This window comes from Pristiophorus japonicus, chromosome 31 (assembly GCF_044704955.1).
Source record: "Pristiophorus japonicus isolate sPriJap1 chromosome 31, sPriJap1.hap1, whole genome shotgun sequence".
Classification (NCBI taxonomy): domain Eukaryota; kingdom Metazoa; phylum Chordata; class Chondrichthyes; family Pristiophoridae; genus Pristiophorus; species Pristiophorus japonicus.
The window spans coordinates 13,093,093-13,120,622 of record NC_092007.1 but is presented as its reverse complement, the minus strand read 5'-3'; the positions used below and the strand labels follow the sequence as shown (position 1 = coordinate 13,120,622).

The following is a 27,530-nucleotide window of genomic DNA, read 5'->3' as shown; positions in this document are numbered from 1 at the left end:
CAATCTATCATCATAAGGTAACCCCCTCATCTCCGGAATCAGCCGAGTGAATCGTCTCTGTACCCCCTCCAAAGCCAGTATATCCTTCCTTAAGAAAGGTGACCAAAACTGCACGCAGTACTCCAGGTGCGGCCTCACTAATACCCTGGACAGTTGCAGCAGGACCTCCCTGCTTTTGTACTCCATCCCTCTCGCAATGAAGAACGGATGAGCTGGGTCATTATCACGTTGCTGTTTGTGGGATATGTTGTGCGCACTGGGTCCGTGCAGCAGAGCAGGTCTCCAGCCGTCCTGGTTAACCCTTGCCCCTGGACCAAGACCTGGCTCTGTCAAGCCCCGTGTGGTGGCTGGTGTTCAACGGTCACCCCTACATTAAAACAATCCACGCACAAGGCATCTTCCACCCTTCAGGATGTAGTTCGGGATCCGGGAATATCAGGCCCCTGTAAACTAATCCTTTCCGGCGTGGAAACAAGTCATCTTCGTTTCGAGGGCCTGCCTATGATGATGATGTGTGGGAGCTTGCTGTGCGCAAATCGGCTGCCGCGTTTCCCACATTACAGCGGTCACCGCACTCCGGAAGTGTTTCATTGGCTGGAAAGCACGTTGAGACGTCGGGTGGTCCTGAAAGGGGAGAAATAAAGGCAAGTCTTTCCTTCGGGGAGCTCTCTGTGTCGGCCGGCACGGACACCATGGGTCAGGTGACCTCCTTTGTGCAGTAAGTTGCGATGATTCTGCGATCGGTGACTGTGGGGGAACCCAGCCCATTCTCGGTGGTTGGAGAAATGGAGTGTGAACAGGGCGGGGAAGTCCCAGCGGGGGGAGTTCCCGCTCTCAGGTTCCGGAGGCTCCGAATCCTGATGGGGACGGGAAAATTGCCAATTAATCCAAGCATCATCGTAGGCAGTGTCTCGGAATCGAGGAAGACTTGCCTCCACTCTTAACACGAGTCCTGAGGTGGCTGAACAGTCCAATACGAGAACCACAGTCCCTGTCACAGGTGGGACAGATAGACGTTGAGGGAAGGGGGAGGGTGGGACAGATAGACGTTGAGGGAAGGGGGAGGGTGGGACAGATAGACGTTGAGGGAAGGGGAGGGTGGGACAGACAGACGTTGAGGGAAGGGGAGGGTGGGACAGATAGACGTTGAGGGAAGGGGAGGGTGGGACAGATAGACGTTGAGGGAAGGGGAGGGTGGGACAGATAGACGTTGAGGGAAGGGGAGGGTGGGACAGATAGACGTTGAGGGAAGGGGAGGGTGGGACAGATAGACGTTGAGGGAAGGGGTGGGTGGGACAGACAGACGTTGAGGGAAGGGGAGGGTGGGACAGATAGACGTTGAGGGAAGGGGAGGGTGGGACAGATAGACGTTGAGGGAAGGGGTGGGTGGGACAGATAGACGTTGAGGGAAGGGGAGGGTGGGACTGGTTTGCCGCACGCTCCTTCCGCTGCCTGCGCTTGGTTTCTGCACGCTCTCGGCGACGAGACTCGAGGTGCTCAGCGCCCTCCCGGATGCACTCCCTCCACTTAGGGCGGACTGGTCTTTGGCCCAGGGACTCCCAGGTGTCGGTGGGGATGTTGCACTTTATCAGGGAGGCTTTGAGGGCGGTCCCTTGTAACGTTTCCTCTGCCCACCTTTGGCTCGTTTGCCCGTGAAGGAGTTCCGAGTAGAGCGCTCGCTTTGGGGAGTCTCGTGTCTGGGGGACCATGCGGACAATGTGGCCCTGCCCAGCGGAGCTGGTCGAGTGTGGTCAGTGCTTCGATGCTGGGGATGTTGGGCCTGGTCGAGGACGCTAACGTTGCTGCGTGTGTCCTCCCGGGGGATTTGTAGGATCTTGCGGAGACAGCGTTGGTGGTATTTCTCCAGCGACTTGAGGTGTCTACTGTACATGGTCCATGTCTCTGAGCCATACAGGAGGGCGGGTATCACGACAGCCCTGTAGACCATGAGCTCGGTGGTGGATTTGAGGGCCTGGTCTTCGAACACTCCTTTCCTCAGGCGGCCGAAGGCTGCACTGGCGCACTGGAGGCGGTGTTGGAGCTCGTCGCCAATGTCTGCCCTTGTTGATAGGAGGCTCCCGAGGTATGGGAAATGGTCCACGTTGTCCAGGGTCGCGCCGTGGATCTTGATGACTGTGGGGCAGTGCTGTGCGGTGAGGACAGGCTGGTGGAGGACCTTGGTCTTACGGATGTTTAGCGTAAGGCCCATGCTTTTGTACGCCTCAGTAAATACATCAACGATGTCCTGGAGTTCAGCCTCTGTGTGTGCGCAGACGCAGGTGTTGTCCGTGTACTGTAGCTCGACGACAGACATCTTTGAGCTGGCCTGGAGACGGCGAAGGTTGAACAGTCCCTCATTCTCAGACCTCTCTCTCTCACTCAGACACGCTCTCACTCCCAACCCAAACCCACACTGATTCCTCCCATAGCTTTCCTCGCGTACCCAGCACCCAGGCTGCCCGTCCCCGTTCTACAGCTAGGCCTCAAATCCCCCCTTAGCAACAGAGGAACAGGAGGAGGCCCATTCAGCCCCTCGAGCCTGTTACACAGGAACAGGAGGAGGCCCATTCAGCCCCTCGAGCCTGTTACACAGGAACAGGAGGAGGCCCATTCAGCCCCTCGAGCCGGTTACACAGGAACAGGAGGAGGCCCATTCGGCCCCTCGAGCCTGTTGCACAGGAACAGGAGGAGGCCCATTCAGCCCCTCGAGCCGGTTACACAGGAACAGGAGGAGGCCCATTCAGCCCCTCGAGCCTGTTACACAGGAACAGGAGGAGGCCCATTCAGCCCCTCGAGCCTGTTACACAGGAACAGGAGGAGGCCCATTCAGCCCCTCGAGCCTGTTACACAGGAACAGGAGGAGGCCCATTCAGCCCCTCGAGCCTGTTACACAGGAACAGGAGGAGGCCCATTCAGCCCCTCGAGCCTGTTACACAGGAATAGGAGGAGGCCCATTCGGCCCCTCGAGCCTGTTGCACAGGAACAGGAGGAGGCCCATTCAGCCCCTCGAGCCTGTTACACAGGAACAGGAGGAGGCCCATTCAGCCCCTCGAGCCTTTTGCACAGGAACAGGAGGAGGCCCATTCACCCCCTCGAGCCTGTTCTGCCATCCAGTGTGATCATGGCTGATCTGTGACCTAACTCCATTGACCCTTTGGCCCATATCCCTGAATACCTTTGCTTAACAGAAATCTATCAATCTCTGAATTAAAATTCACAATTGACCCCCAGCATCATTTGCCGTTTGCAGGAGAGAGCTCCAAGCCTCTCCCTTTGTGTGAGGGAGCGCCGCACTGTCAGAGGGGTGGTACTGAGGGAGTGCTGCACTGTCGGAGGGGTGGTACTGAGGGAGTGCCGCACTGTCGGAGGGGCAGTACTGAGGGAGCGCCGCACTGTCGGAGGGGTGGTACTGAGGGAGCGCCGCACTGTCGGAGGGGTGGTACTGAGGGAGTGCTGCACTGTCGGAGGGGCAGTACTGAGGGAGTGCCGCACTGTCGGAGGGGCAGTACTGAGGGAGCCCCGCACTGTCGCAGGGGCAGTACTGAGGGAGAGCTGCACTGTCAGAGGGGCAGTACTGAGGGAGTGCCACACTGTCGGAGGGGCAGTACTGAGGGAGTGCCGCACTGTCGGAGGGGCGGTACTGAGGGAGTGCTGCACTGTTGGAGGGGCAGTACTGAGGGAGTGCTGCACTGTCGGAGGGGCAGTACTGAGGGAGTGCCGCACTGTCGGAGGGGCAGTGCTGAGGGAGTGCCGCACTGTCGGAGGTACCGTATTTCGGATGAGACGTTAAACCGAGGCCCCGTCTGCCCTCTCAGGTGGATATAAAGATCCCACGGCCAGTCTTTCGAAGAAGAGCAGGGGGTGAGTTCTCCCCGGTGTCCGCGGGCCAATATTTATCCCTCAACCAACATCACTAAAAACAAACGATCTGGGTCATTATCACATTGCTGAGTGTGGGAGCTTGCTGTGCGCAAATTGGCTGTCGCGTTTGCCACATTACAACAGTGACCGCACTTCGAAAAAAACGTACTTCATGGGCTGTGAAGCTTTGGGACGTCCGGAGATGGTAGAAGGTGCTATACAAATTCAAGTGTTTTCAATTTCTGAACAATGGGGGGGCGCCTTTAAGAGCTGGACGGGGGCGTGGCCGACGGAAGCTCTTGCCTAATATGGTCAGTGACGTTGGTCGTATGGCTGGTGACACAGAATGAATCATTGAGGGAACTCCCCACAGCTTCCTGATGCAAGTTACGGGCAATCGGCAGCAGCCAATCGTCAGAAAACCCTTACAGTGACTGTTCTGAGCACGTTTTATTCACAATTCATTGTCTAGTTGTGGCGTTAGGACGTGGGACATCACTGTAAGTACCAAAGGAACTTCGATTAGTGCAGATATCACGAAAATACTAGTTTAGAAAACTTTTAAAGCAAGTTTAAATCCCGAACTTATATTCGTGGGAAGTTAAGAAGAATGCTAGTTTAGAAAACTTTTAAAATTTTATTCCAACTTATACTAGTGGCATAATACCAAAAATAAAATTTTGGAAAACTTATTGTTTAAGTTTATTTTATATTAGTGGCATAATACCGAAAATGAAACTTTAGTAAACTTTAAAAAAAAAGTTTATTACAACTTCTAATAGTGGGACATTACCATGAATGCTAGTTTGGAAAACTTTTAAAAATTTGTTGGGAACTTTTTGTCAAGAAATGTTCATACTGGATTGCATTGACAAACAACAGCTCGCCAAGGAGTGATATTAAGACCAGGAAATATCGTTTTCATACTTTTTGGCGGGTGAATTAAAAAAAATAGTTGGGTGAAAGTTTGTGTGTTGAACTGCCTACCAGTTTTAGAAGTGTTCAGATGTGTTTTCTGATGGACAGAGATCAATTTTAGCCGCCTTTGTGGTTGGGTACGTTATTTAATCGGACGGTTTCTGCCCTCGCGTTTTAGTCAGAGAGCACGCATCAATTGTCACCACGCTCAGAGACAGGGCAATGCTTATTAACATTTTCAAAAGAAAATGTAATTTCTCAGACATTGTTACAGTGGGGGGTGGGGAGATGTTTGGTAAGATGTGAAGTATTTCGAAAATTGCTGATTATGAGATACACACTTGTTTTTTAATTCACACGTGGAGCTGACCTATTTCAGGCAGGTTGTGCATGCCTGAGTCAGAAGGCTGTGGGTTCGAGTCCCACTCCAGGGACTTGAGCAACAAAAAAATCTAGGCTGACGGTGCAGTGCTGAGGGAGCGGTGTATTTGCGCTGTCGGAGGGGCAGTACTGAGGGAGCGCCGTACTGCGCTGTCGGAGGGACGGTACTGAGGGAGCACCGCACTGTCGGAGGGGCCGTCTTTCGGATGAGACATTAAACCGAGGCCCCGTCTGCCCCCTCGGGTGGATGTAAAAGATCCCACGCCCACTGTTTGGAAGAAGAGCAGCGGGAGTTCTCCCCGGTGTCCTGGGGCCAATATTTATCCCTCAACCAACATCACTAACACAGACGATCCGGGTCATTATCACATCGCTGTGTGTGGGAGCTTGCTGTGCGCAAATTGGCGTTTCCCACATTACAACAGTGACTGCACTCAAAGTACTTCAGTGGCTGTGAAGCACTGACACGTCTGGTGTTCGTGAAAGGTGCTATACGAATGCAAGTCTTTTGAGTTTATAAGAATTAATTTTGGATCACTTGACTTGGGGATGGGTTACTGCACAATGTGTGCTGGGACGGGAGTGAAGGAGTTCATGCAATGCGAAGATTGCAGCAAACAGCTCCTGCACAGCAAGCAATTAAGAAAGCAAATGGTATGTTGGCCTTTATTACAGGAGGGTCTGAGTACAGGAGCAAGGAGGTCTTACTCCAGTTATACAGGGCCTTGGTGAGACCACACCTGGAGTATTGTGTGCAGTTTTGGTCTCCTTACCTAAGGAAGGATATACTTGCCACAGAGGGAGTGCAGCGAAGGTTCACCAGACTGATTGCTGGGATGGCAAGACTGTCGTATGAGGAGAGATTGGGTCGACGAGGCCTGTACTCACTAAAGTTTAGAAGAATGAGAGGTGACCTCATTGAAACATATCAAATTCTGAGGGGGCTTGACAGGGTAGATGCAGGGAGGGTGTTTCCCCCCAGGCTGGGGAGTCTAGAACCAGGGATCACAGTCTCAGGATAAGGGGGCAGCCATTGAGGACTGAGATGAGGAGGAATTTCTTCACTCGGAGGGGGGTGAATCTTTGGAATTCTCTGCCCCAGAGGGCCGTGGAGGCTCAGTCTTCAAGACTGAGATCAATAGATTTTTGGATATTATCATCATCAGAGGCAGTCCCTTGGAATCGAGGAAGACTTGCTTCCACTCTTAACATGAGTCCTTAGGTGGCTGAACAGTCCAATACGGGAATCACAGTCCCTGTCACAGGGTGGGACAGACAGACGTTGAGGGAAGGGGAGGGTGGGACTGGTTTGCCGCACGCTCCTTCCACTGCCTGCGCTTGGTTTCTGCACGCTCTCGGCGACGAGACTCGAGGTGCTCAGCGCCCTCCCGGATGCACTCCCTCCACTTAGGGCGGACTGGTCTTTGGGCCCAGGGACTCCCAGGTGTCGGTGGGGGATGTTGCACTTTATCAGGGAGGCTTTGAGGGTGGTCCCTTGTAACGTTTCCTCTGCCCACCTTTGGCTCGTTTGCCCGTGAAGGAGTTCCGAGTAGAGCGCTTGCTTTGGGGAGTCTCGTGTCTGGGGGACATGCGGACAATGTGGCCCTGCCCAGCGGAGCTGGTCGAGTGTGGTCAGTGCTTCGATGCTGGGGATGTTGGGCCTGGTCGAGGACGCTAACGTTGGTGCGTCTGTCCTCCCAGGATATTGAAGGAATCAAGGGATATGGGGATCGGGCAGGAAAGTGGAGTTGAGGTCGAAGATCAGCCGTGATCTCATTGAATGGCGGAGCAGGCTCGAGGGGCCGACTGGCCGACTCCTGCTCCTAAATCTTTTGTTCTTGTAAGGCAACATACAGGGGCTTTGATAGACATTGAGGGGTGTGTGATAATTTGTTACCCGCTGGAGTTTTAGGAGTTAGTATTCTCCACCAAGATAAAATATTCTCCATATCCACCACCAAGCTCACGGTCTACAGGGCTGTAGTGATACCCGCCCTCCTGTATGGCTCAGATACATGGACCATGTACAGTAGACACCTCAAGTCGCTGGAGAAATACCACCAACGATGTCTCCGCAAGATCCTGCAAATCCCCCGGGAGGACAGACGCACCAACGTTAGCGTCCTCGACCAGGCCAACATCCACAGCATCGAAGCACTGACCACACTCGACCAGCTCCGCTGGGCAGGGCCACATTGTCCGCATGTCCCCCAGACACGAGACTCCCCAAAGCAAGCGCTCTCCTCGGAACTCTTTCACGGCAAGCGAGCCAAAAGTGGGCAGAGGAAACGTTACAAGGGACCACCCTCAAAGCCTCCCTGATAAAGTGCAACATCCCCACCGACACCTGGGAGTCCCTGGGCCCAAAGACCAGTCTGCCCCAAGTGGAGGGAGTGCATCCGGGAGGGCGCTGAGCACCTCGAGTCTTGTCGCCGAGAGCGTGCAGAAACCAAGCGCAGGCAGCGGAAGGAGCGTGCGGCAAACCAGTCCCACCCTCCCCTTCCCTCAACGTCTGTCTGTCCCACCCTCCCCTTCCCTCAACGCCTGTCTGTCCCACCCTCCCCTTCCCTCAACGCCTGTCTGTCCCACCCTCCACTTCCCTCAACGTCTATCTGTCCCACCCTCCACTTCCCTCAACGTCTGTCTGCCCCACCTGTGACAGGGACTGTGGTTCCCGTATTGGACTGTTCAGCCACCTAAGGACTCATGTTAAGAGTGGAAGCAAGTCTTCCTCGATTCTGAGGGACTGCCTATGACGATGATGATGATGGAGTTGAGGTAGAAGATCAGCCGTGATCTCATCGAATGGCGGAGCAGGCTCGAGGGGCAGTCTCCTCCTAATTCTTATGTTCTTGTAAGGATGCAAAGAGGGGCTTTGATCGACACTGAGTGGTGTGATAATTTATTACCCACTGGAGTTCCAGGAGTAAGTATTCTAGAAACATAGACAATAGGAGCAGGAGTAGGCCATTCGGCCCTTCGAGCCTGCACCACCATTCAATAAGATCATGGCTGACCATGCAACTTCAGTACCCCATTCCTGCTTTCTCTCCATACCCCTAGATCCCTTTAGCCATAAGGGCCCCATCTAACTCCCTTTTGAATATATCTAACGAACTGGCCTCAACAACTCTCTGTGGTAGAGAATTCCACAGGTTCACAATTCTCTGGGTGAAGAAGTTTCTCCTCATCTCGGTCCTAAATGGCTTACCCCTTATCCTTAGACTGTGACCCCTGGTTCTGGACTTCCCCAACATCGGGAACATTCTTCCTGCATCTAACCTGTCCAATCCCGTCAGAATTTTATATGTTTCTATGAGATCCCCTCTCATTCTTCTAAACTCCAGTGAATATAAGCCTAGTCGATCCAGTCTTTCTTCATATGTCAGTCCTGCCATCCCGGGAATCAGTCTGGTGAACCTTCGCTGCACTCCCTCAATAGCAAGAATGTCCTTCCTCAGATTAGGAGACCAAAACTGAACACAATACTCAACGTGTGGTCTCACCAAGGCCCTGTACAACTGCAGTAAGACCTCCCTGCTCCTATACTCAAATCCCCTCACTTTGAAGGCCAACATGCCATTTGCCTTCTTCACCGCCTGCTGTACCTGCATGCCAACCTTCAATGACTGTTGTACCATGACACCCAGGTCTCGTTGCACCTCCCCTTTTCCTAATCTGTCGCCATTCAGATAATAATCTGCCTTCCTGTTTTTGCCCCCAAAATGGATAACCTCACACTTATCCACATTATACTGCATCTGCCATGCATTTGCCCACTCACCTAACCTGTCCAAGTCACCCTGCAGCCTCTTAGCGTCCTCCTCACAGCTCACACCGCCACCCAGCTTAGTGTCATCTGCAAACCTGGAGATACTACACTCAATTCCTTCGTCTAAATCATTAATGTATATTGTAAATAGCTGGGGTCCCAGCACTGAGCCCTGCGGCACCCCACTAGTCACTGCCTGCCATTCTGAAGAGGACCCGTTTATTCCCACTCTTTGCTTCCTGTCTGCCAACCAGTTCTCTCTCTCCCTTCCGCAGCCTTTTCTCATTGTTGAAGCACGCACTGTTTTCTGTAACTGAAAGCACATGTGATGTAGTTGTACCAACACAGGCAGCGTTGTCTCATTCTGTATTCGGGGAAATCCAGACGCATCCCGGATGGTGAGGGTGGTTGGTGGTTGTGGGGCGAGAGAGGGGCTCGGAGGGGTCGGTTACCCAAATCACCAAGGCTGGCGTGATGTGATGTGACGTGGTGTGCTTGGCTCAGTCCGTGGAGAGGGTGTACCGATTAACTCATTCACATTTGTCCAGCTTCCCGTCACAAAGCTGTTCACAACCGGTGACGTACTTTGTTTTTTGAGCTGCTGCAAAGCACTCAACGTGGCAGCCACTTTACACACAGCAAGATCCCGCAAACAGCACTGCCAGAAAAAGACCAGTTCATCTCAAAAGTTGAGGGATAAATATTGGTCCCGGGGCGCGCGCGCGCTCCCCTTCGGAATAGTGGCCGTGGGATCTTTTACGTCGACCGAAAAGTGCAGGCTTAATGGCTCCTTCGAAAGGCAACAGCTCCGACAGTGCGGTGCTCCCTCAGCACTGCCCCTCCGACAGTGCGGCGCTCCCTCAGTACTGCCCCTCTGACAGTGCGGCGCTCCCTCAGTACTGCCCCTCTGACAGTGCGGCGCTCCCTCAGTACTGCCCCTCTGACAGTGCGGCGCTCCCTCAGTACTGCCCCTCTGACAGTGCGGCGCTCCCTCAGTACTGCCCCTCTGACAGTGCGGCGCTCCCTCAGTACTGCCCCTCTGACAGTGCGGTGCTCCCTCAGCACTGCCCCTCTGACAGTGCGGCGCTCCTTCAGTACTGCCCCTCCGACAGCGCAGTACGGTGCTCCCTCAGTACTGCCCCTCAGACAGTGCGGCACTCCCTCAGTACTGCCCCTCCGACAGTGCGGCACTCCCTCAGTACTGCCCCTCCGACAGTGCGGCACTCCCTCAGTACTGCACTGGGAGCGACGGCCTAGATGTTTTGATGCTCAAGTCCCCTGGAGTGGGACTTGAACCCACAACTTTCTGACTCCAAGGCAAGTGTGCTACTCACTGAGCCACAGCTGACTCACTGTCTCTCTGACTCACTGTCTCTCTGACTCACTGTGCTGGGCTGACTGAAGTTTTAGCATCTCCAACACTCCTCCTGACCCACATTTTTAAAATTAAGACGTTAAACCGAGGCCCCGTCTGCCTTCTCGGGTGGATGTAAAAGATCCCGGGGCCACTATTTGGAAGAAGAGCAGGGGGAGTTCTCCCCGGTCTCCTGAGGCCAATATTTATCCCTCAACTAACATCACTAAAAACAGGCGCTCCGGGTCATTATCACATCGCTGTGTGTGGGAGCTTGCTGTGCGCAAATCGGCATTTCCCACATTACAGCAGTGAGCACACTCCAAAAGAAAAGTCTCTCATTGGCTGTGAGGCACTTTGGGAGGTCCTGAGCAAGTGGAATGGTGCGATAGAAATGCAACATCGATCTTGCATGTTGGATGGGCGGAATGGGCTTGGTGGTGATGCCCCACACAGTTGAATAGCCCGCCGACCGTCGCTAATGCAGAACGGCCGGTCAAAGAGTGGGCGTGTGCAGGCAGAAAGCCGGGGGTTGGGGAGGGGGGAGTTTAATTGACGTGTGCCAGCGTTTACAGGCCGCCCCCTTCCTCCCCTAGCCCTCTAACACAATGGTGTTGGTGAGGCCACACCTGGAGTACTGCGTGCAGTCTGGGTCTCCGTATTTAAGGAGGGATACACTTGCACTGGAGGCAGTTCAGAGAAGGTTCACTCGATTGATTCCGGGGATGAGGGGGTTGACTTATGAGGAAAGGTTGAGGAGGTTGGGCCTCTACTCATTGGAGTTCAGAAGAATGAGAGGTGATCTTATCGAAACGTATCAGATTATGAGGGGGCTTGACAAGTTGGATGCAGAGAGGATGTTTCCACTGATGGGGGAGACTAGAACTAGGGGGCATGGTCTTAGAATAAGGGGCCGCCCATTTAAAACTGAGATGAGGAGGAATTTCTTCTCGGAGGGTTGTAAATCTGTGGAATTCGCTGCCTCAGCGAGCTGTGGAGGCCGGGACATTGAATATATTTAAGGTGGAGATGGACAGATTTTTGAGCGACAAGGGAGTGAAGGGTTATGGGGAGCGGGCGGGGAAGTGGAGCTGAGTCCATGATCGGATCAGCCATGATCGTATTAAATGGCGGAGCAGGCTCGAGGGGCCGAATGGCCGACTCCTGCCCCTATTTCTGATGTTCTGACTTTTTCTTGCAGTTTAGGTAGTCGGTGACGATGAGGGAGGAGGTTGGAGCAGGGGTGGTGTTTCTGGTCAGTCTGGTCAAGAGACGCAGCCAGCTCGAGCAGGGAAAGATTCAGGAGTTCGCACAGAAGCTCACGACCGTCCTCTGCCAGAAATACCAGGGTCACTGGTACCCAGCCAATCCCAGCAAGGGTCAAGCGTACAGGTAACCAATCACAGCGCAGCCAATCCGATACCTCACCCAGACACAGGCCACTGGGCCCCACCGCTCCGTGCCGGGGTTTTTGTCCCACCGCTCCGTGCCGGGGTTTATGCCCCACCGCTCCGTGCCGGGGTTTATGCCCCACCGCTCCGTGCCGGGGTTTATGTCCCACCGCTCCGTGCCGGGGTTTATGTCCCACCGCCCCGTGCCGGGGTTTATGTCCCACCGCTCCGTGCCGGGGTTTATGTCCCACCGCTCCGTGCCGGGGTTTATGTCCCACCGCTCCGTGCCGGGGTTTATGTCCCACCGCTCCGTGCCGGGGTTTATGTCCCACCGCTCCGTGCCGGGGTTTATGCCCCACCGCTCCGTGCCGGGGTTTATGTCCCACCGCTCCGTGCCGGGGTTTATGTCCCACCGCCCCGTGCCGGGGTTTATGTCCCACCGCCCCGTGCCGGTGTTTATGTCCCACCGTTCCGTGCCGGGGTTTATGTCCCACCGCTCCGTGCCGGTGTTTATGTCCCACCGCTCCGTGCCGGGGTTTATGCCCCACCGCTCCGTGCCAGGGTTTATGCCCCACCGCTCCGTGCCGGGGTTTATGTCCCACCGCTCCGTGCCGGGGTTTATGTCCCACCGCTCCGTGCCGGGGTTTATGTCCCACCGCCCCGTGCCGGGGTTTATGTCCCAGCGCTCCGTGCCGGGGTTTATGTCCCACCGCTCCGTGCCGGGGTTTATGTCCCAGCGCTCCGTGCCGGGGTTTATGTCCCACCGCTCCGTGCCGGGGTTTATGTCCCACCGCTCCGTGCCGGGGTTTATGTCCCCCCGCTCCGTGCCGGGGTTTATGTCCCCCCGCTCCGTGCCGGGGTTTATGTCCCACCGCTCCGTGCCGGGGTTTATGTCCCACTGCTCCGTGCCGGGGTTTATGTCCCACCGCTCCGTGCCGGGGTTTATGTCCCACACCAGCCCCCTCCCTCCCCTCTCCATCTCACCCCATCACCATATCCTTCTATTCCTTTCTCCCTCATGTGTTTATCCAGCTTCCCCCTTAAATGTATCTCTGCTCCTCGCCTCGACCCCTCCCTGTGGGAGCGAGTCCCACATTCTCACCCCTCTCTGGGTAAAGAAGTTTCTCCTGAATTCCCCATTGGATTTATTAGTGACTGTCGTATATTGATGGCCCCTAGTTCTGGTCTTCCCCACAAGTGGGAACATCTTCTCTACGTCTACCCTATCGAACCCTTTCATAATCTACACACCTCCATCAGCTCACCCCTCAGTCCTCTCTTCTCCAGAGAAATGAGCCCCAGCCTTTCCTGATAGTTATAACCTCTCAGTTCTGGGATCGCCCTCGTAAATCTACTCTGCACCTTCTCCAGTGCCTCTATATCCTTGTGGAGACCAGAACTGTGCACAGTGCTCCAAGTGTGTTACCGCACTGTCGGAGGGGCAGTACTGAGGGAGCGCCGCACTGTCGGAGGGGCAGTACTGAGGGAGCACCGCACTGTCGGAGGGGCAGTACTGAGGGAGCGCCGCACTGTCGGAGGGCCAGTACTGAGGGAGCGCCGCACTGTCGGAGGGGCAGTACTGAGGGAGCGCCGCACTGTTGGAGGGGCCATCTTTGGGATGAGACGTTAAACCGAGGCCCCATCTGCCCTCTCGGGTGGATGTAAAAGATCCCGGGGCCACTATTTGGAAGAAGAGCAGGGGGAGTTCTCCCCGGTGTCCTGGGGCCAATATTTATCCCTCAACCAACATCACTAACACAGACGATCCGGGTCATTATCACATATCTGTGTGTGGAATCTTGCTGTGCGCAAATCGGCTGCTGGGTTTCCCACATTACAACAGTGAGCACATTTCTTTTTAAAAGATAAAGTGCTTCATGGACTGTTAAGCATTTTGGGATGTCCTAAAGGCACTTTGGAAACTCAAGTCTGTCTTTGAACTTGCTCCAAGGTATCCCTGCAATACTGCTCTTTGCTCACCGGGTGGTGCTGTTGCTCTGTTTATGATTGGCTGCTTGAGCAGCGTAACACCGCCACCTACTGGCTAAGCACGTTTACTGCAGGAACCAGTATAACAACAACTTGCATTTATATAGCTCTCTGAACATAGTAAAACATCCAAGGATGCTTCACAGGAGTGTAAATCAGAGATAATTTGACACCGAGCCACATAAGGAGACATTAGCACGGGTGACCAAAAGCTGGGCTGGAGAGATGGGTTTTAAGCAGCATGTTAAAGGAGGAGAGAGAGAGAGGCGGAGAGGTTCAGGGAGGGAGTTCCAGAGCTTGGGGCCCAGGCGGCTGAAGGCACGGCCACCGATGGTGGAGCGATGGAAATCAGGGGATGGGAAAGAGGGCAGAATTAGAGGAACGCAGAGATCTGGGAGGGTTGCAGGGGCTGGAGGTGGTTAGAGAGATAGGGAGGGGTGTAGGTGCTGGAGGGGGTTACAGAGATAGGGAGGGGTGTAGGGGCTGGAGGGGGTTACAGAGATAGGGAGGGCTGGAGGGGGTTACAGAGCTAGGGAGGGGTGTAGGGGCTGGAGGAGGTTATAGAGATAGGGAGGGGTGTAGGGGCTGGAGGAGGTTACAGAGATAGGGAGGGGTGTAGGGACTGGAGGAGGTTACAGAGATAGGGAGGGGTGTAGAGGCTGGAGGAGGTTACAGAGATAGGGAGGGGTGTAGGGGCTGGAGGGGTTTACAGAGATAGGGAGGGGTGTAGGGGCTGGAGGAGGTTACAGAGATAGGGAGGGGTGTAGGGGCTGGAGGGGTTACAGAGCTAGGGAGGGGTGTAGAGGCTGGAGGAGGTTACAGAGATAGGGAGGGGTGTAGGGGCTGGAGGGGGTTACAGAAATAGGGAGGGGTGTAGGGGCTGGAGGAGGTTACAGAGATAGGGAGGGGTGTAGGGGCTGGAGGGGGTTACAGTGATAGGGAGGGGTGTAGGGGCTGGAGGGGGTTACAGAGATAGGGAGGGGTGTAGAGGCTGGAGGAGGTTACAGAGATAGGAAGGGGTGTAGAGGCTGGAGGGGGTTACAGAGATAGGGAGGGGTGTAGGGGCTGGAGTGGGTTACAGAGATAGGGAGGGGTGTAGGGACTGGAGGGGGTTACAGAGATAGGGAGGGGTGTAGGGGCTGGAGGAGGTTACAGAGATAGGGAGGGGTGTAGGGGCTGGAGGGGGTTACAGAGATAGGGAGGGGTGTAGGGGCTGGAGGAGGTTACAGAGATAGGGAGGGGTGTAGGGGCTGGAGGGGGTTACAGAGATAGGGAGGGGTATAGGGGCTGGAGGAGGTTACAGAGATAGGGAGGGGTGTAGGGGCTGGAGGAGGTTACAGAGATAGGGAGGGGTGTAGGGGCTGGAGGAGGTTACAGAGATAGGGAGGGGTGTAGGGGCTGGAGGGGGTTACAGAGATAGGGAGGGGTGTAGGGGCTGGAGGGGGTTACAGAGATAGGGAGGAGTGTAGGGGCTGGAGGAGGTTACAGAGATGGGGAGGAGTGTAGGGGCTGGAGGGGGTTACAGAGATGGGGAGGGGGTGAGGCCGTGGAGGGATTTGAACACAAGGATGAGAATTTTCAAATGGAGGTGTTGCTCAACCGGTAGCCAATGTAGGTCAGTGAGCACAGGGGGTGATGGGTGAATGGGACTGGGTGCGAGTTAGGACACGGGGTCAGTGAGCACAGGGGGTGATGGGTGAGTGGGACTGGGTGTGAGTTAGGACACGGGGGCAGTGAGCACAGGGGGTGATGGGTGAGCGGGACTCGGTGCGAGTTCGGACACGGGGGCAGCAGCGTTTCGGAGGGGGCTGTGGTATCTGCCCTCCTCCCTTCCTTCGCTCAATGTCTTTCCCACCTCCTTCCCGCTAGGTGCATCCGGATAAACAAGAAACAACAGGCTGAGCCATCCCTGTTGAGAGCTTGCCGAGACAGTGATGTGGATTACAGTCAGCTTGGACTGCCCAAGGAAATCACGCTGTGGATCGATCCCAGTGAGGTGTGCTGCAGGTGAGCGACCGCAAATATACGGAGCATGATTGGTCCACACAGCCCCTTGACCACAATTCCTGGGCCAGTGCCTTCCTTCGTGGCACAAGATGGGAAACGTTTTAACTCTTTTTTTATAAAGATATACTGATAATATTACATTGGACAGTAAAGTTCCCTCAGGGCTCATGAGATAGATGGACGGTAATATATGGGATGTCCCACTCGGGGTGGCTGATACAAACAGGAAAATCAGGCCAGCCGATGGAGACTTTTTCTCAAATCATTATCGCCAATCGCCCTCCGCGCCCCCCCCAGTCTCTCGCTCCCTCCCTCCGCGCGCCCCCCCCAGTCTCTCGCTCCCTCCCTCCGCGCCCCCCCCAGTCTCTCGCTCCCTCCCTCCGCGCCCCCCCAGTCTCTCGCTCCTTCCCTCCGCGCGCCCCCCAGTCTCTCGCTCCCTCCCTGCGCGCGCCCCCCCAGTCTCTCGCTCCCTCCCTCCGCGGCCCCCCCAGTCTCTCGCTCCCTCCCTCCGCGCGCCCCCCCCAATCTCGCTCCCTCCCTCCGCGCGCCCCCCAGTCTCTCGCTCCCTCCCTCCGCGCGCCCCCCCCAGTCTCTCGCTCCCTCCCTCCGCGCGCCCCCCAATCTCGCTCCCTCCCTCCGTGCGCCCCCCCCCCAGTCTCTCGCTCCCTCCCTCCGCGCCCCCCACAGTCTCTCGCTCCCTCCCTCCCCGCCCCCCCCAGTCTCTCGCTCCCTCCCTCCGCGCCCCCCCAGTCTCTCGCTCCCTCCCTCCGCGCCCCCCCAGTCTCTCGCTCCCTCCCTCCGCACCCCCCCCCAAGTCTCTCGCTCCCTCCCTCCGCGCGCCCCCCAATCTCGCTCCCTCCCTCCGCGCGCCCCCCAGTCTCTCGCTCCCTCCCTCCGCGCCCCCCCCCCAGTCTCTCGCTCCATCCCTCCGCGCCCCCCCCCACTCTCTCGCTCCCTCCCTCCGCGCCCCCCCCCAGTCTCTCGCTCCCTCCCTCCGCGCCCCCCCCAGTCTCTCGCTCCCTCCCTCCGCGCTCCCCCCAGTCTCTCGCTCCCTCCCTCCGCGCCCCCCCCAGTCTCTCGCTCCCTCCCTCCGCGCCCCCCCCAGTCTCTCGCTCCCTCCCTCCACGCCCCCCCGTCTCTCGCTCCCTCCCTCCGCGCCCCCCCCGTCTCTCGCTCCCTCCCTCCGCGCCCCCCCCAGTCTCTCGCTCCCTCCCTCCGCGCCCCCCCCGTCTCTCGCTCCCTCCCTCCGCGCCCCCCCCAGTCTCTCGCTCCCTCCCTCCGCGCCCCTCCCCAGTCTCTCGCTCCCTCCCTCCGCGCCCCCCCCAGTCTCTCGCTCCCTCCCTCCGCGCCCCCCCCAGTCTCTCGCTCCCTCCCTCCGCGCCCCCCCTCAGTCTCTCGCTCCCTCCCTCCACGCTCCCCCAGTCTCTCGCTCCCTCCCTCCGCGCGCGCCCCCCGTCTCTCGCTCTCTCCCTCCGCGTGCCCCCCCCAGTCTCTCGCTCCCTCCCTCCGCGCCCCCCCCAGTTTCTCGCTCCCTCCCTCCGCGCCCCCCCCAGTCTCTCGCTCCCTCCCTCCGCGCCCCCCCCCAGTCTCTCGCTCCCTACCTCCGCGCCCCCCCCCCCAGTCTCTCGCTCCCTCCCTCCGCGCCCCCCCAGTCTCTCGCTCCCTCCCTCCGCGCGCCCCCCCAGTCTCTCGCTCCCTCCCTCCGCTCCCCCCCCCAGTCTCTCGCTCCCTCCCTCCGCACGCCCCCCCAGTCTCTCGCTCCCTCCCTCCGCGGCCCCCCCCACAGTCTCTCGCTCCCTCCCTCCGCGCGCCCCCCCCCCAGTCTCTCGCTCCCTCCCTCTGCAGCGCCCCCCAGTCTCTCACTCTCTCCCTCCGCGCGCCCCCCCCAGTCTCTCACTCTCTCCCTCCGCGTGCCCCCCCCCCCCCAGTCTCTCGCTCCCTCCCTCCGCGCCCCCCCCAGTCTCTCGCTCCCTCCCTCCGCGCCCCCCCCAGTCTCTCGCTCCCTCCCTCCGCCCCCCCCCAGTCTCTCGCTCCCTCCCTCCGCGCCCCCCCAGTCTCTCGCTCCCTCCCTCCGCGCCCCCCCAGTCTCTCGCTCCCTCCCTCCGCGCCCCCCCAGTCTCTCGCTCCCTCCCTCCGCGCCCCCCCAGTCTCTCGCTCCCTCCCTCCGCGCCCCCCCAGTCTCTCGCTCCCTCCCTCCGCGCCCCCCCAGTCTCTCGCTCCCTCCCTCCGCGCCCCCCCAGTCTCTCGCTCCCTCCCTCCGTGCCCCCCCCAGTCTCTCGCTCCCTCCCTCCGTGCCCCCCCCAGTCTCTCGCTCCCTCCCTCCGCGCCCCCCCCCCAGTCTCTCGCTCCCTCCCTCCGCGCGCCCCCCCCAGTCTCTCGCTCCCTCCCTCCGCGCGCCCCCCCCAGTCTCTCGCTCCCTCCCTCCGCGCACCCCCCCCAGTCTCTCGCTCCCTCCCTCCGCGCCCCCCCCAGTCTCTCGCTCCCTCCCTCCGCGCCCCCCCCCCAGTCTCTCGCTCACTCCCTCCGCGCGCCCCCCCCAGTCTCTCGCTCCCACCCTCCGCGCCCCCCCCAGTCTCTCGCTCCCTCCCTCCGCGCCCCCCCCCGCAGTCTCTCGCTCCCTCCCTCCGCGCGCCCCCCCCAGTCTCTCGCTCCCTCCCTCCGCGCGCCCCCCCCAGTCTCTCGCTCCCTCCCTCCGTGCGCCCCCCCCCAGTCTCTCGCTCCCTCCCTCCGTGCGCCCCCCCCCCAGTCTCTCGCTCCCTCCCTCCGCGCCCCCCCCAGTCTCTCGCTCACTCCCTCCGCGCGCCCCCCCCAGTCTCTCGCTCCCTCCCTCCGCACGCCCCCCCCAGTCTCTCGCTCACTCCCTCCGCGCCCCCCCAGTCTCTCGCTCCCTCCCTCCGCGCCCCCCCCAGTCTCTCGCTCCCTCCCTCCGCGCCCCCCCCCAGTCTCTCGCTCTCTCCCTCCGCGCGCCCCCCCCCCCCAGTCTCTCGCTCCCTCCCTCCGCGCCCAGTCTCTTGCACCCTCCGTGCGCCTCCCCCCAGTCTCTCGCTCCCTCCCTCCGCGCGCCCCCCAGTCTCTCACTCCCTCCCTCCGTGCGCCTCCCCCCAGTCTCTCGCTCACTTGACTCCCCCTCCATTCCCCGGGACGAGTTGAGCTGCTCAGTGCGTGTGTGCGTGCAGGCGCCCGTGGACGCCTAGCGCGGGTGTGTACCGAGCGGGCGAACTGACCGACTGCGGTGTCTGGGTTTGCCGCAGGACCAGCGAGGGCGGTCACCCCTTCACCGTGGCCCACTTCGGGCGGGAGGCGGGGACGGCGGACTCGGAGGGAGCCAGCGACGGCTCTGAGCGCAGCACGTCGGACTACCACTCGGAGACATCGTCCGACGACGAGGACCGAGGGATGGCGAGGGCCTCCGACAGTGTACCTGCAAAGAAAGCCGAGACCGCAACCAAGGTACGTGGGCCGGGTGGGGGAGGGCAGGTCAGACGCGACAATTTCAACACTCCCCTCACCGGTCTCCAAACTTCCACCCTCCGTAACCATCAACTCATCGAAAACCCTCCAAAAAACCCTCCCGATCTCTAACCTCCTCCAGCCCCGACACCCCTCCCTATCTCTGTAACCCCCTCCAGCCCCTACACCCCTCCCGATCTCTGTAACCTCCTCCAGCCCCGACACCCCTCCCGATCTCTGTAACCTCCTCCAGCCCCTACACCCTCCCGATCTCTGTAACCTCCTCCAGCCCCGACACCCCTCCCTATCTCTGTAACCTCCTCCAGTCCCTACACCCCTCCCTATCTCTGTAACCTCCTCCAGCCCCTAAACCCCTCCATCTCTCTGTAACCTCCTCCAGTCCCTACACCCCTCCCTATCTCTGTAACCCCCTCCAGCCCCTAAACCCCTCCATCTCTCTGTAACCTCCTCCAGTCCCTACACCCCTCCCTATCTCTGTAACCTCCTCCAGCCCCGACACCCCTCCCTATCTCTGTAACCCCCTCCAGCCCCTAAACCCCTCCATCTCTCTGTAACCTCCTCCAGCCCCTACACCCCTCCCTATCTCTGTAACCCTCTCCAGCCCCGACACCCCTCCCTATCTCTGTAACCTCCTCCAGCCCCTGCACCCCTCCCTATCTCTGTAACCTCCTGCAGCCCCTACACCCCTCACTATCTCTGTAACCCCCTCCAGCCCCTACACCCCTCCCTAACTCTGTAACCTCCTCCAGCCCCTGCACCCCTTCCTATCTCTGTAACCACCTCCAGCCCCTACACCCCTCCCTATCTCTGTAACCACCTCCAGCCCCTACACCCCTCCCTATCTCTGTAACCACCTCCAGCCCCTACACCACTCCCTATCTCTGTAACCCCCTCCAGCCCCTACACCCCTCCCTATCTCTATAACCTCCTCCAGCCCCTACACACCTCCCTATCTCTGTAACCTCCTCCAGCCCCTACACACCTCCCTATCTCTGTAACCTCCTCCAGCCCCTACACACCTCCCTATCTCTGTAACCTCCTCCAGCCCCTACACACCTCCCTATCTCTGTAACCTCCTCCAGCCCCTGCACCCCTCCCTATCTCTGTAACCTCCTCCAGCCCCTGCACCCCTCCCTATCTCTGTAACCTCCTCCAGCCCCTGCACCCCTCCCTATCTCTGTAACCTCCTCCAGCCCCTACACCCCTCCCTATCTCTGTAACCCCCTCCAGCCCCTACACCCCTCCCTATCTCTGTAACCCCCTCCAGCCCCTACACCCCTCCCTATCTCTGTAACCCCCTCCAGCCCCTACACCCCTCCCTATCTCTGTAACCTCCTCCAGCCCCTACACCCCTCCCTATCTCTGTAACCCCCTCCAGCCCCTACACCCCTCCCTATCTCTGTAACCCCCTCCAGCCCCTACACCCCTCCCTATCTCTGTAACCCCCTCCAGCCCCTACACCCCTCCCTATCTCTGTAACCCCCTCCAGCCCCTACACCCCTCCCTATCTCTGTAACCCCCTCCAGCCCCTACACCCCTCCCTATCTCTGTAACCCCCTCCAGCCCCTACACCCCTCCCTATCTCTGTAACCCCCTCCAGCCCCTACACCCCTCCCTATCTCTGTAACCCCCTCCAGCCCCTACACCCCTCCCTATCTCTATAACCTCCTCCAGCCCCTACACCCCTCACTATCTCTGTAACCTCCTGCAGCCCCTACACCCCTCCCTATCTCTGTAACCTCCTCCAGCCCCTACACCCCTCCCTATCTCTGTAACCTCCTCCAGCCCCTACACCCCACCCTATCTCTGTAACCTCCTGCAGCCCCTACACCCCTCACTATCTCTGTAACCCCCTCCAGCCCCTACACCCCTCCCTATCTCTGTAACCCCCTCCAGCCCCTACACCCCTCCCTATATCTGTAACCTCCAGCCCCTACACCCCTCACTATCTCTGTAACCCCCTCCAGCCCCTACACCCCTCCCTATCTCTGTAACCCCCTCCAGCCCCTACACCCCTCCCTATATCTGTAACCTCCAGCCCCTACACCCCTAGAAATGGCCCTCGAAATAGTGGATGCATTGGTGATCATTTTACAATATTCCCTGGACTCTGGATCAGTTCCTATGGACTGGAGGGTAGCTAATGTAACCCCATTTGTTAAGAAAGGAGGGAGAGAGAAAACGGGTAATTATAGACCGGTTAGCCTGACATCGGTGGTGGGGAAAATGTTGGAATCAATTATTAAAGATGAAATAGCAGCGCATTTGGAAAACAGTGACAAGATGGGTCCAAGTCAGCATGGATTTATGAAAGGGAAATCATGCTTGACAAATCTTCTAGAATTTTTTGAGAACGTAACTAATAGAGTGGACAAGGGAGAACCAGTGGATGTGGTGTATTTGGACTTTCAAAAGGTTTTTGACAAGGTCCCACGCAAGAGATTGGTGTGCAAAATTAAAGCACATGGTATTGGGGGTAATATAATGATGTGGATAGAGAACTGGTTGGCAGACAGGAAGCAGAGAGTCGGGATAAACGGGTCCTTTTCAGAATGGCAGGCAGTGACTAGTGGGGTGCCGCAGGGTTCAGTGCTGGGACCCCAGCTATTTACAATATACATTAATGATTTAGATGAAGGAACGGAATGTAATATCTCCAAGTTTGCAGATGACACCAAGCTGTGTGGCAGTGTGACTTGGACAGGTTAGGTGAATGGCCAAATACATGGCAGGTACACTATAATGTAGATAAATGTGAGGTTATCCACTTTGGTGGCAAAAACAGGAAGGCAGAATATTATCTGAATGGTGACAGATTATGAAAAGGGGAGGTGCAACGAGACCTGGGTGTCATGGTTCATCAGTCACTGAAAGCAGGCAGTAAAGAAAGTAAATGGCATGCTGGCCTTCATAACGAGAGGATTTGAGTTTAGGAGCAGGGAGGTCTTACTGCAGTTGTACAGGGCCTTGGTGAGGCCACACCTGGAATATTGTGTTCAGTTTTGGTCTCCTAATCTGAGGAAGGACATTCTTGCTCTAGAGGGAGTGCAGTGAAGGTTCACCAGACTGATTCCCGGGATGGCAGGACTGACATATGAAGAAAGACTGGATCGACTAGGCTTATATTCACTGGAATTTAGAAGAATGAGGGGATCTCATAGAAACATGTAATATTCTGACGGGACTGGACAGGTTAGATGCAGGAAGAATGTTCCCGATGTTGGGGAAGTCCAGAACCAGGGGTCACAGTCTAAGGATAAGGGGTAAGCCATTTAGGACCGAGATGAGGAGAAACTTCTTCACTCAGAGAATTGTGAACCTGTGGAATTCTCTACCACAGAGAGTTGTTGAGGCCAGTTTGTTAGATATATTCAAGAGGGAGTTAGATGTGGCCCTTACGGCTAAAGGGATCAAGGGGTATGGAGAGAGAGCAGGAATGGAGTACTGAGGGAATGATCAGCCATGATCTTATTGAATGGTGGTGCAGGCTCGAAGGGCCGAATGGCCGACTCCCGCACCTATTGTCTACGTTTCTATCCATGGGATCATTCTGGTCAATCTCCCTCTCAACCTTATCTGCTCCAAGGAGAACAATCCTAGCTTCTGCAGTCTTTGCACATCACTAATCATTCATCCCCAGGACCATTCTGGTCAATCTGGAGTGCGTTGGAATAGGCCAGTCTGGAGGTAACGAGGGCACGGATGAGGGCTTCAGCAGCGGATAAGCTGAGGCAGGGGGCGGAGACGGGCGATGTTACGGAGGGGGAACTAGGAGGAGCCGAAGGCAGTTTTGCTTTCCATATTTACGAAAGGATATACTTGCTTTGGAGGCAGTTCAGAGAAGGTTCACTCGGTTGATTCCGGGGATGAGGGGGTTGACTTATGAGGAAAGGTTGAGGAGGTTGGGCCTCTACTCATTGGAGTTCAGAAGAATGAGAGGTGACCTTATCGAAACGTATCAGATTATGAGGGGGGCTTGACAAGGTGGATGCAGAGAGGATGTTTCCACTGATGGGGGAGACTAGAACTAGGGGGCATGGTCTTAGAATAAGGGGCCGCCCATTTAAAACTGAGATGAGGAGGAATTTCTTCTCTCTGAGGGTTGTAAATCTGTGGAATTCACTGCCTCAGAGAGCTGTGGAGGCTGGGTCATTGAATAAATTTAAGACAGAGATAGACGGTTTCTTAACCGATAAGGGGATAAGGGGGCGGGCAGGGAAGTGGAGCTGAGTCCATGATCAGATCAGCCATGATCGTATTGAATGGCGGAGCAGGCTCGAGGGGCCGAATGGCCCACTCCTGCTCCTATTTCTGATGTTCTTATGTTCCTGCTCCTAATTCTTATTATTTCGCGCATTGTTTAACTGTTTTGACCGCGTGTTTTTTTTTTCAGATGCCTGAATATTTCTACCAGCCTGCTGGTACCTGGCCTGCGTACCCTCAGCAGCTGGTTCAGTACGCTGCCTTCTACCAGCCTGTGCCCCTCCTCAGCTATTACCTGCTGCCCACCAAGCTGCCCAAAAGCCCCCGGCCCCCCCCAGGCTTCCTGCTGACCCATCGCCCGCCCAAGACTGCCAAGCTTCGCAAGTAACCGCTCACTGTCGCCCGCTCTGTACCCGAGCCCCCGGGCACACGGCTGTGAGCTTGTAAGGTCGATACGTGTGTCTGAGAGGGGTGGGGCGGGAGGGGGAGAGCGCATGAGAGATCGCGAGGGATCGTGTGACTGTGCATGAGAGAAAGAGAGAGATTGTGTGTGAGTGAGGGGGAGAGAGAGAGAGTGTGAGTGAGTGAGTGTTCATGAAAGTAACAGAGAGATTGTGTGTGAGTGAGAGAGAGAGAGAGAGAGTGTGAAACTGACAGACAGAGTTTGTGATTTGTGAGTGTGTAAGGTGCTCTCTACTTGTGTCTGTGTTTGAGAGAGAGAATGTGTGAGGGAGAGAGAGCTAGTGTGAGTGTTCATGAGGGAAAGAGCGCGTGTGTGTGTGAGACGCAGGGTTTTGAATGTGTGTGTGTGTAAGGCTCTCCGTGTGTGTTTGAGAGACAGAATATATGTATGTCAGGGATTGTGAGAGTCTGTGTCAGTGTGTGTGTGAGGCTCACACTAGTGTCCATGTTTGAGAGAGAGAGAATGTGTGTCTGTGTGTGTGTGAGTGTTCATGAGGGGGAGAACGTGTGTGTGTGTGAGAGACAGAGGGTTTTGAGTGTGTGTGTGTGTAAGGTTCTCCGTGTTTGTTTGAGAGACAGAATATTTGTATGTCAGGCATTGTGCAAGTCTGTGTCAGTGTGTGTGTGAGGCTCACACTACTTGTGTCTGTGTTTGAGAGAGAGAGAATGTGTGTGTGTCAGTGTGTGTGAAAGGGAGAAATAGTGTGAGTGTGTTCGAGGGAGTGTGTGTGTGTGTGTGTGTGTGAGAGACACAGGGTTTTGAGTGTGTGTGTGTGTGTGTGTGTAAGGCTCTCCATGTGTGTATGTGTGTGTTTGAGAGACAGAATATTTGTATGTCAGGGATTGTGCGAGTCTGTGTGTCAGAGTGTGTGTAAGGCTGACAGTACTTGAGTGTGTGTGTGTGTGTGTGTGTGTGTGAGAGAGAGAAAGTTGCACTACTGCCCGTGTGTGTGTGTCTAAAATATTTTATATATAATTGAGCCATTTTTCTGTAATTTTGTAAATCTCAATGCTCGAATATGTTGGTGTTGCATCGAAACTGCCTCTCTGTGTTTGTTATTTATAATGTTTGCCGTGGGGAGTTGAAATATCCCAGGGCCTGTGTTAATATGTCGAACTAAATAACGATGGGGCTAGTGTGCTAGTACTGCCTCTGTGTGTATGTATATGTTATAACGTTTTGCACACTTCTTACATTTCCCGCTCCTGCTCGATCTCTGTCCCGACCAGCCCGCTCCCGTTGAAATCCGTGCCCCTCTCGGGGGGGGGCCAGAGGCTTGGCCGTGATGCCTGCCACAGTGCAATAGCCCATCTGCTCCCACCGGGCATTGTGGGGAGCCGGGGGGGGGGGGGGAGTTTGCCTGGGGGCTACGGAACCGTCGGGAGCAAACACTGTCTGGACAGAGCTGGCAATGAAAGTGAAATTATTTTATTATGTATATATATATATATATATAATATATATGAAAATTATTCCTAGGATTTTTTTGGGGGGGTGACTGGGCTTAGAAGTTGAGGAGAAAGCTGTGGGAATGCCTGCAAGAGTTTAATCTGCTGTGCTACCTTGACGTGTGAATACTATTCACCAGCCACTCTTGTTCAGGGGGGGGGGGGGGGAGAGGGAGGGTGGTGGTGCCTCCACTCCTGAAGGGTCCCGGGGAGCTGGCCTGCTGTGGTCGCTGTTGCCGCAAGTGATCCCCTGACCCTTTCGGGGGACGATAGAATCGACACAGCGCAGGATGGAGGCCATTCGGCCCCTCGAGCCCCAAGCTGGTCCCACGACCGACCCCACCCCACCCCCCCCCGCCCATTCCCCCCTCGCCCTGCAAATTCTTGTTCCACTTCAGGTACGTGTCCAACTCCCCTTTTTGAAAGCTGCGATTGAGTCTGCGCCCTCTCGGGCAGCGCGTCCCAGATCCCAACCACTCGCTGCGTAAAAAGGTTTTCCCCTCGGGTTGCCCTTTGGTTCTTCTGCCAATCTCCTTAGATCTCTGTGTCCTGACCCTTTCCGCCACTGGAGATCATTTTCCCTCGATCCACTCTGCCCAGACCCCTCGTGACTTTGAGCCCCTCGATCGAATCTCCTCTCGACCTTCTCTGCTCCGAGAACAACCCCAGCTTCTCCAGTCGGTCCCCGTCACTGAAGTCACTCATCCCTGGGACCATTCTCGCTAATCTCCTCCGCCCCCTCGCTCCTGCCTTCGCCTCTGTTTCTGAAGCCCAGGATCCCGTAAGCTTTCTTTAAACCGCTTTCTCAACCTGTCCTGCCATCTTTGACAACTTATGCTCCTATACCCCCCAGGTCTCTCTGTTCATGCACCTCCTTTAGGATTGGACCCGTGAGTTTATATTGCCCCTCATTCTTCCTACCAAAGTGCATCGCCTCGCACTTTTGCGCGTTAAATTTTATGTCTGCCCATTTCACCAGCCTGTCTTAAATTATTATTATTTATATATGTATATAATGCTGATGGCATTGACCTTCTCACTTCCCTGCCCCATTTCCTGCCGAACAGTGAATGATACTGCCCCCCCGCATCAGTGAATGGTACTGCCCCCCCCATCTCCACTCTTCCCTCCCTCCCCCCCCCCCACCCCCACCAACCATGATTGGTTCTCTCCCTCCATCTGCTTCCAACAGTGATTGGTTCTCTCTCTCCATCTGCTTCCAACAGTGATTGGTTCTCTCTCTCCATCTGCTTCCAACAGTGATTGGTTCTCTCTCTCTCCATCTGTTTCCAACAGTGATTGGTTCTCTCTCTCTCCATCTGCTTCCAACAGTGATTGGTTCTCTCCCATCCATCTGCTTCCAACAGTGATTGGTTCTCTCCCCTCCATCTGCTTCCAACAGTGATCGGTTCTCTCCCCTCCATCTGCTTCCAACAGTGATTGGTTCTCTCTCTCCATCTGTTTCCAACAGTGATTTGGTTCTCTCTCGCTCCATCTGCTTCCAACAGTGATTTGGTTCTCTCTCTCTCCATCTGCTTACAACAGTGATTTGGTTCTCTCTCGCTCCATCTGCTTCCAACAGTGATTGGTTCTCTCTCTCCATCTGCTTCCAACAGTGATTGGTTCTCTCTCTCCATCTGTTTCCAACAGTGATTGGTTCTCTCTCTTCATCTGCTTACAACAGTGATTGGTTCTCTCTCTCTCCATCTGCTTCCAACAGTGATTGGTTCTCTCCCCTCCATCTGCTTCCAACAGTGATTGGTTCTCTTCCCTCCATCTGCTTCCAACAGTGATTGGTTCTCTCTCTCTCCATCTGCTTCCAACAGTGATTGGTTCTCTCTCTCCATCTGCTTCCAACAGTGATTGGTTCTCTCTCTTCATCTGCTTCCAACAGTGATTGGTTCTCTCCCCTCCATCTGCTTCCAACAGTGATTGGTTCTCTCCCCTCCATCTGCTTCCAACAGTGATTGGTACCCCCGACCCTAGTTGTCCTGGGACACGAGCCCCCCCCCACCCCCTCACCTAGACCCAAACCCACTCCTCTCTCTCTACAGATCTTGGCAAATAATGGAGAGAAGTCACAACGGTCCAAGCCGGTTGTTCCCCGTTTTGTGAGCGAGAGGTGCTTTATTTATATCTAAAACTCTATTTATTGCCTATCCTGTTAAGTATTTATTCAGCTGATACTGGTGAATATCGAAGGCTTTTTCTGGATGTCTTGTCTGTTGTCGGTGTGTGTGTGTGAGAAATTAAACCACTACATTCAATCAAT

At 56.3% G+C, this 27,530-nt stretch overlaps 1 protein-coding gene across 2 annotated transcripts; it reads left to right on the top strand.

Moving 5' to 3' along the window:
- The first annotated feature begins 4,278 nt into the window (after positions 1–4,278).
- On the top strand, positions 4,279–27,530 carry btg3 (B-cell translocation gene 3). Of its 2 annotated transcripts, none has more exons than XM_070868915.1 (5): positions 4,279–4,361; positions 11,493–11,678; positions 15,536–15,673; positions 18,925–19,123; positions 23,538–27,530. In XM_070868915.1, the coding sequence occupies exons 2-5, from the start codon at positions 11,506–11,508 to the stop codon at positions 23,733–23,735; spliced, it is 708 nt and encodes a 235-aa protein (XP_070725016.1). In that variant the 5' UTR covers positions 4,279–4,361; positions 11,493–11,505; the 3' UTR covers positions 23,736–27,530. The 2 variants fall into 2 exon arrangements, with proteins under 2 accessions (XP_070725016.1, XP_070725015.1); XM_070868914.1 differs by having other exon boundaries at positions 11,488–11,678.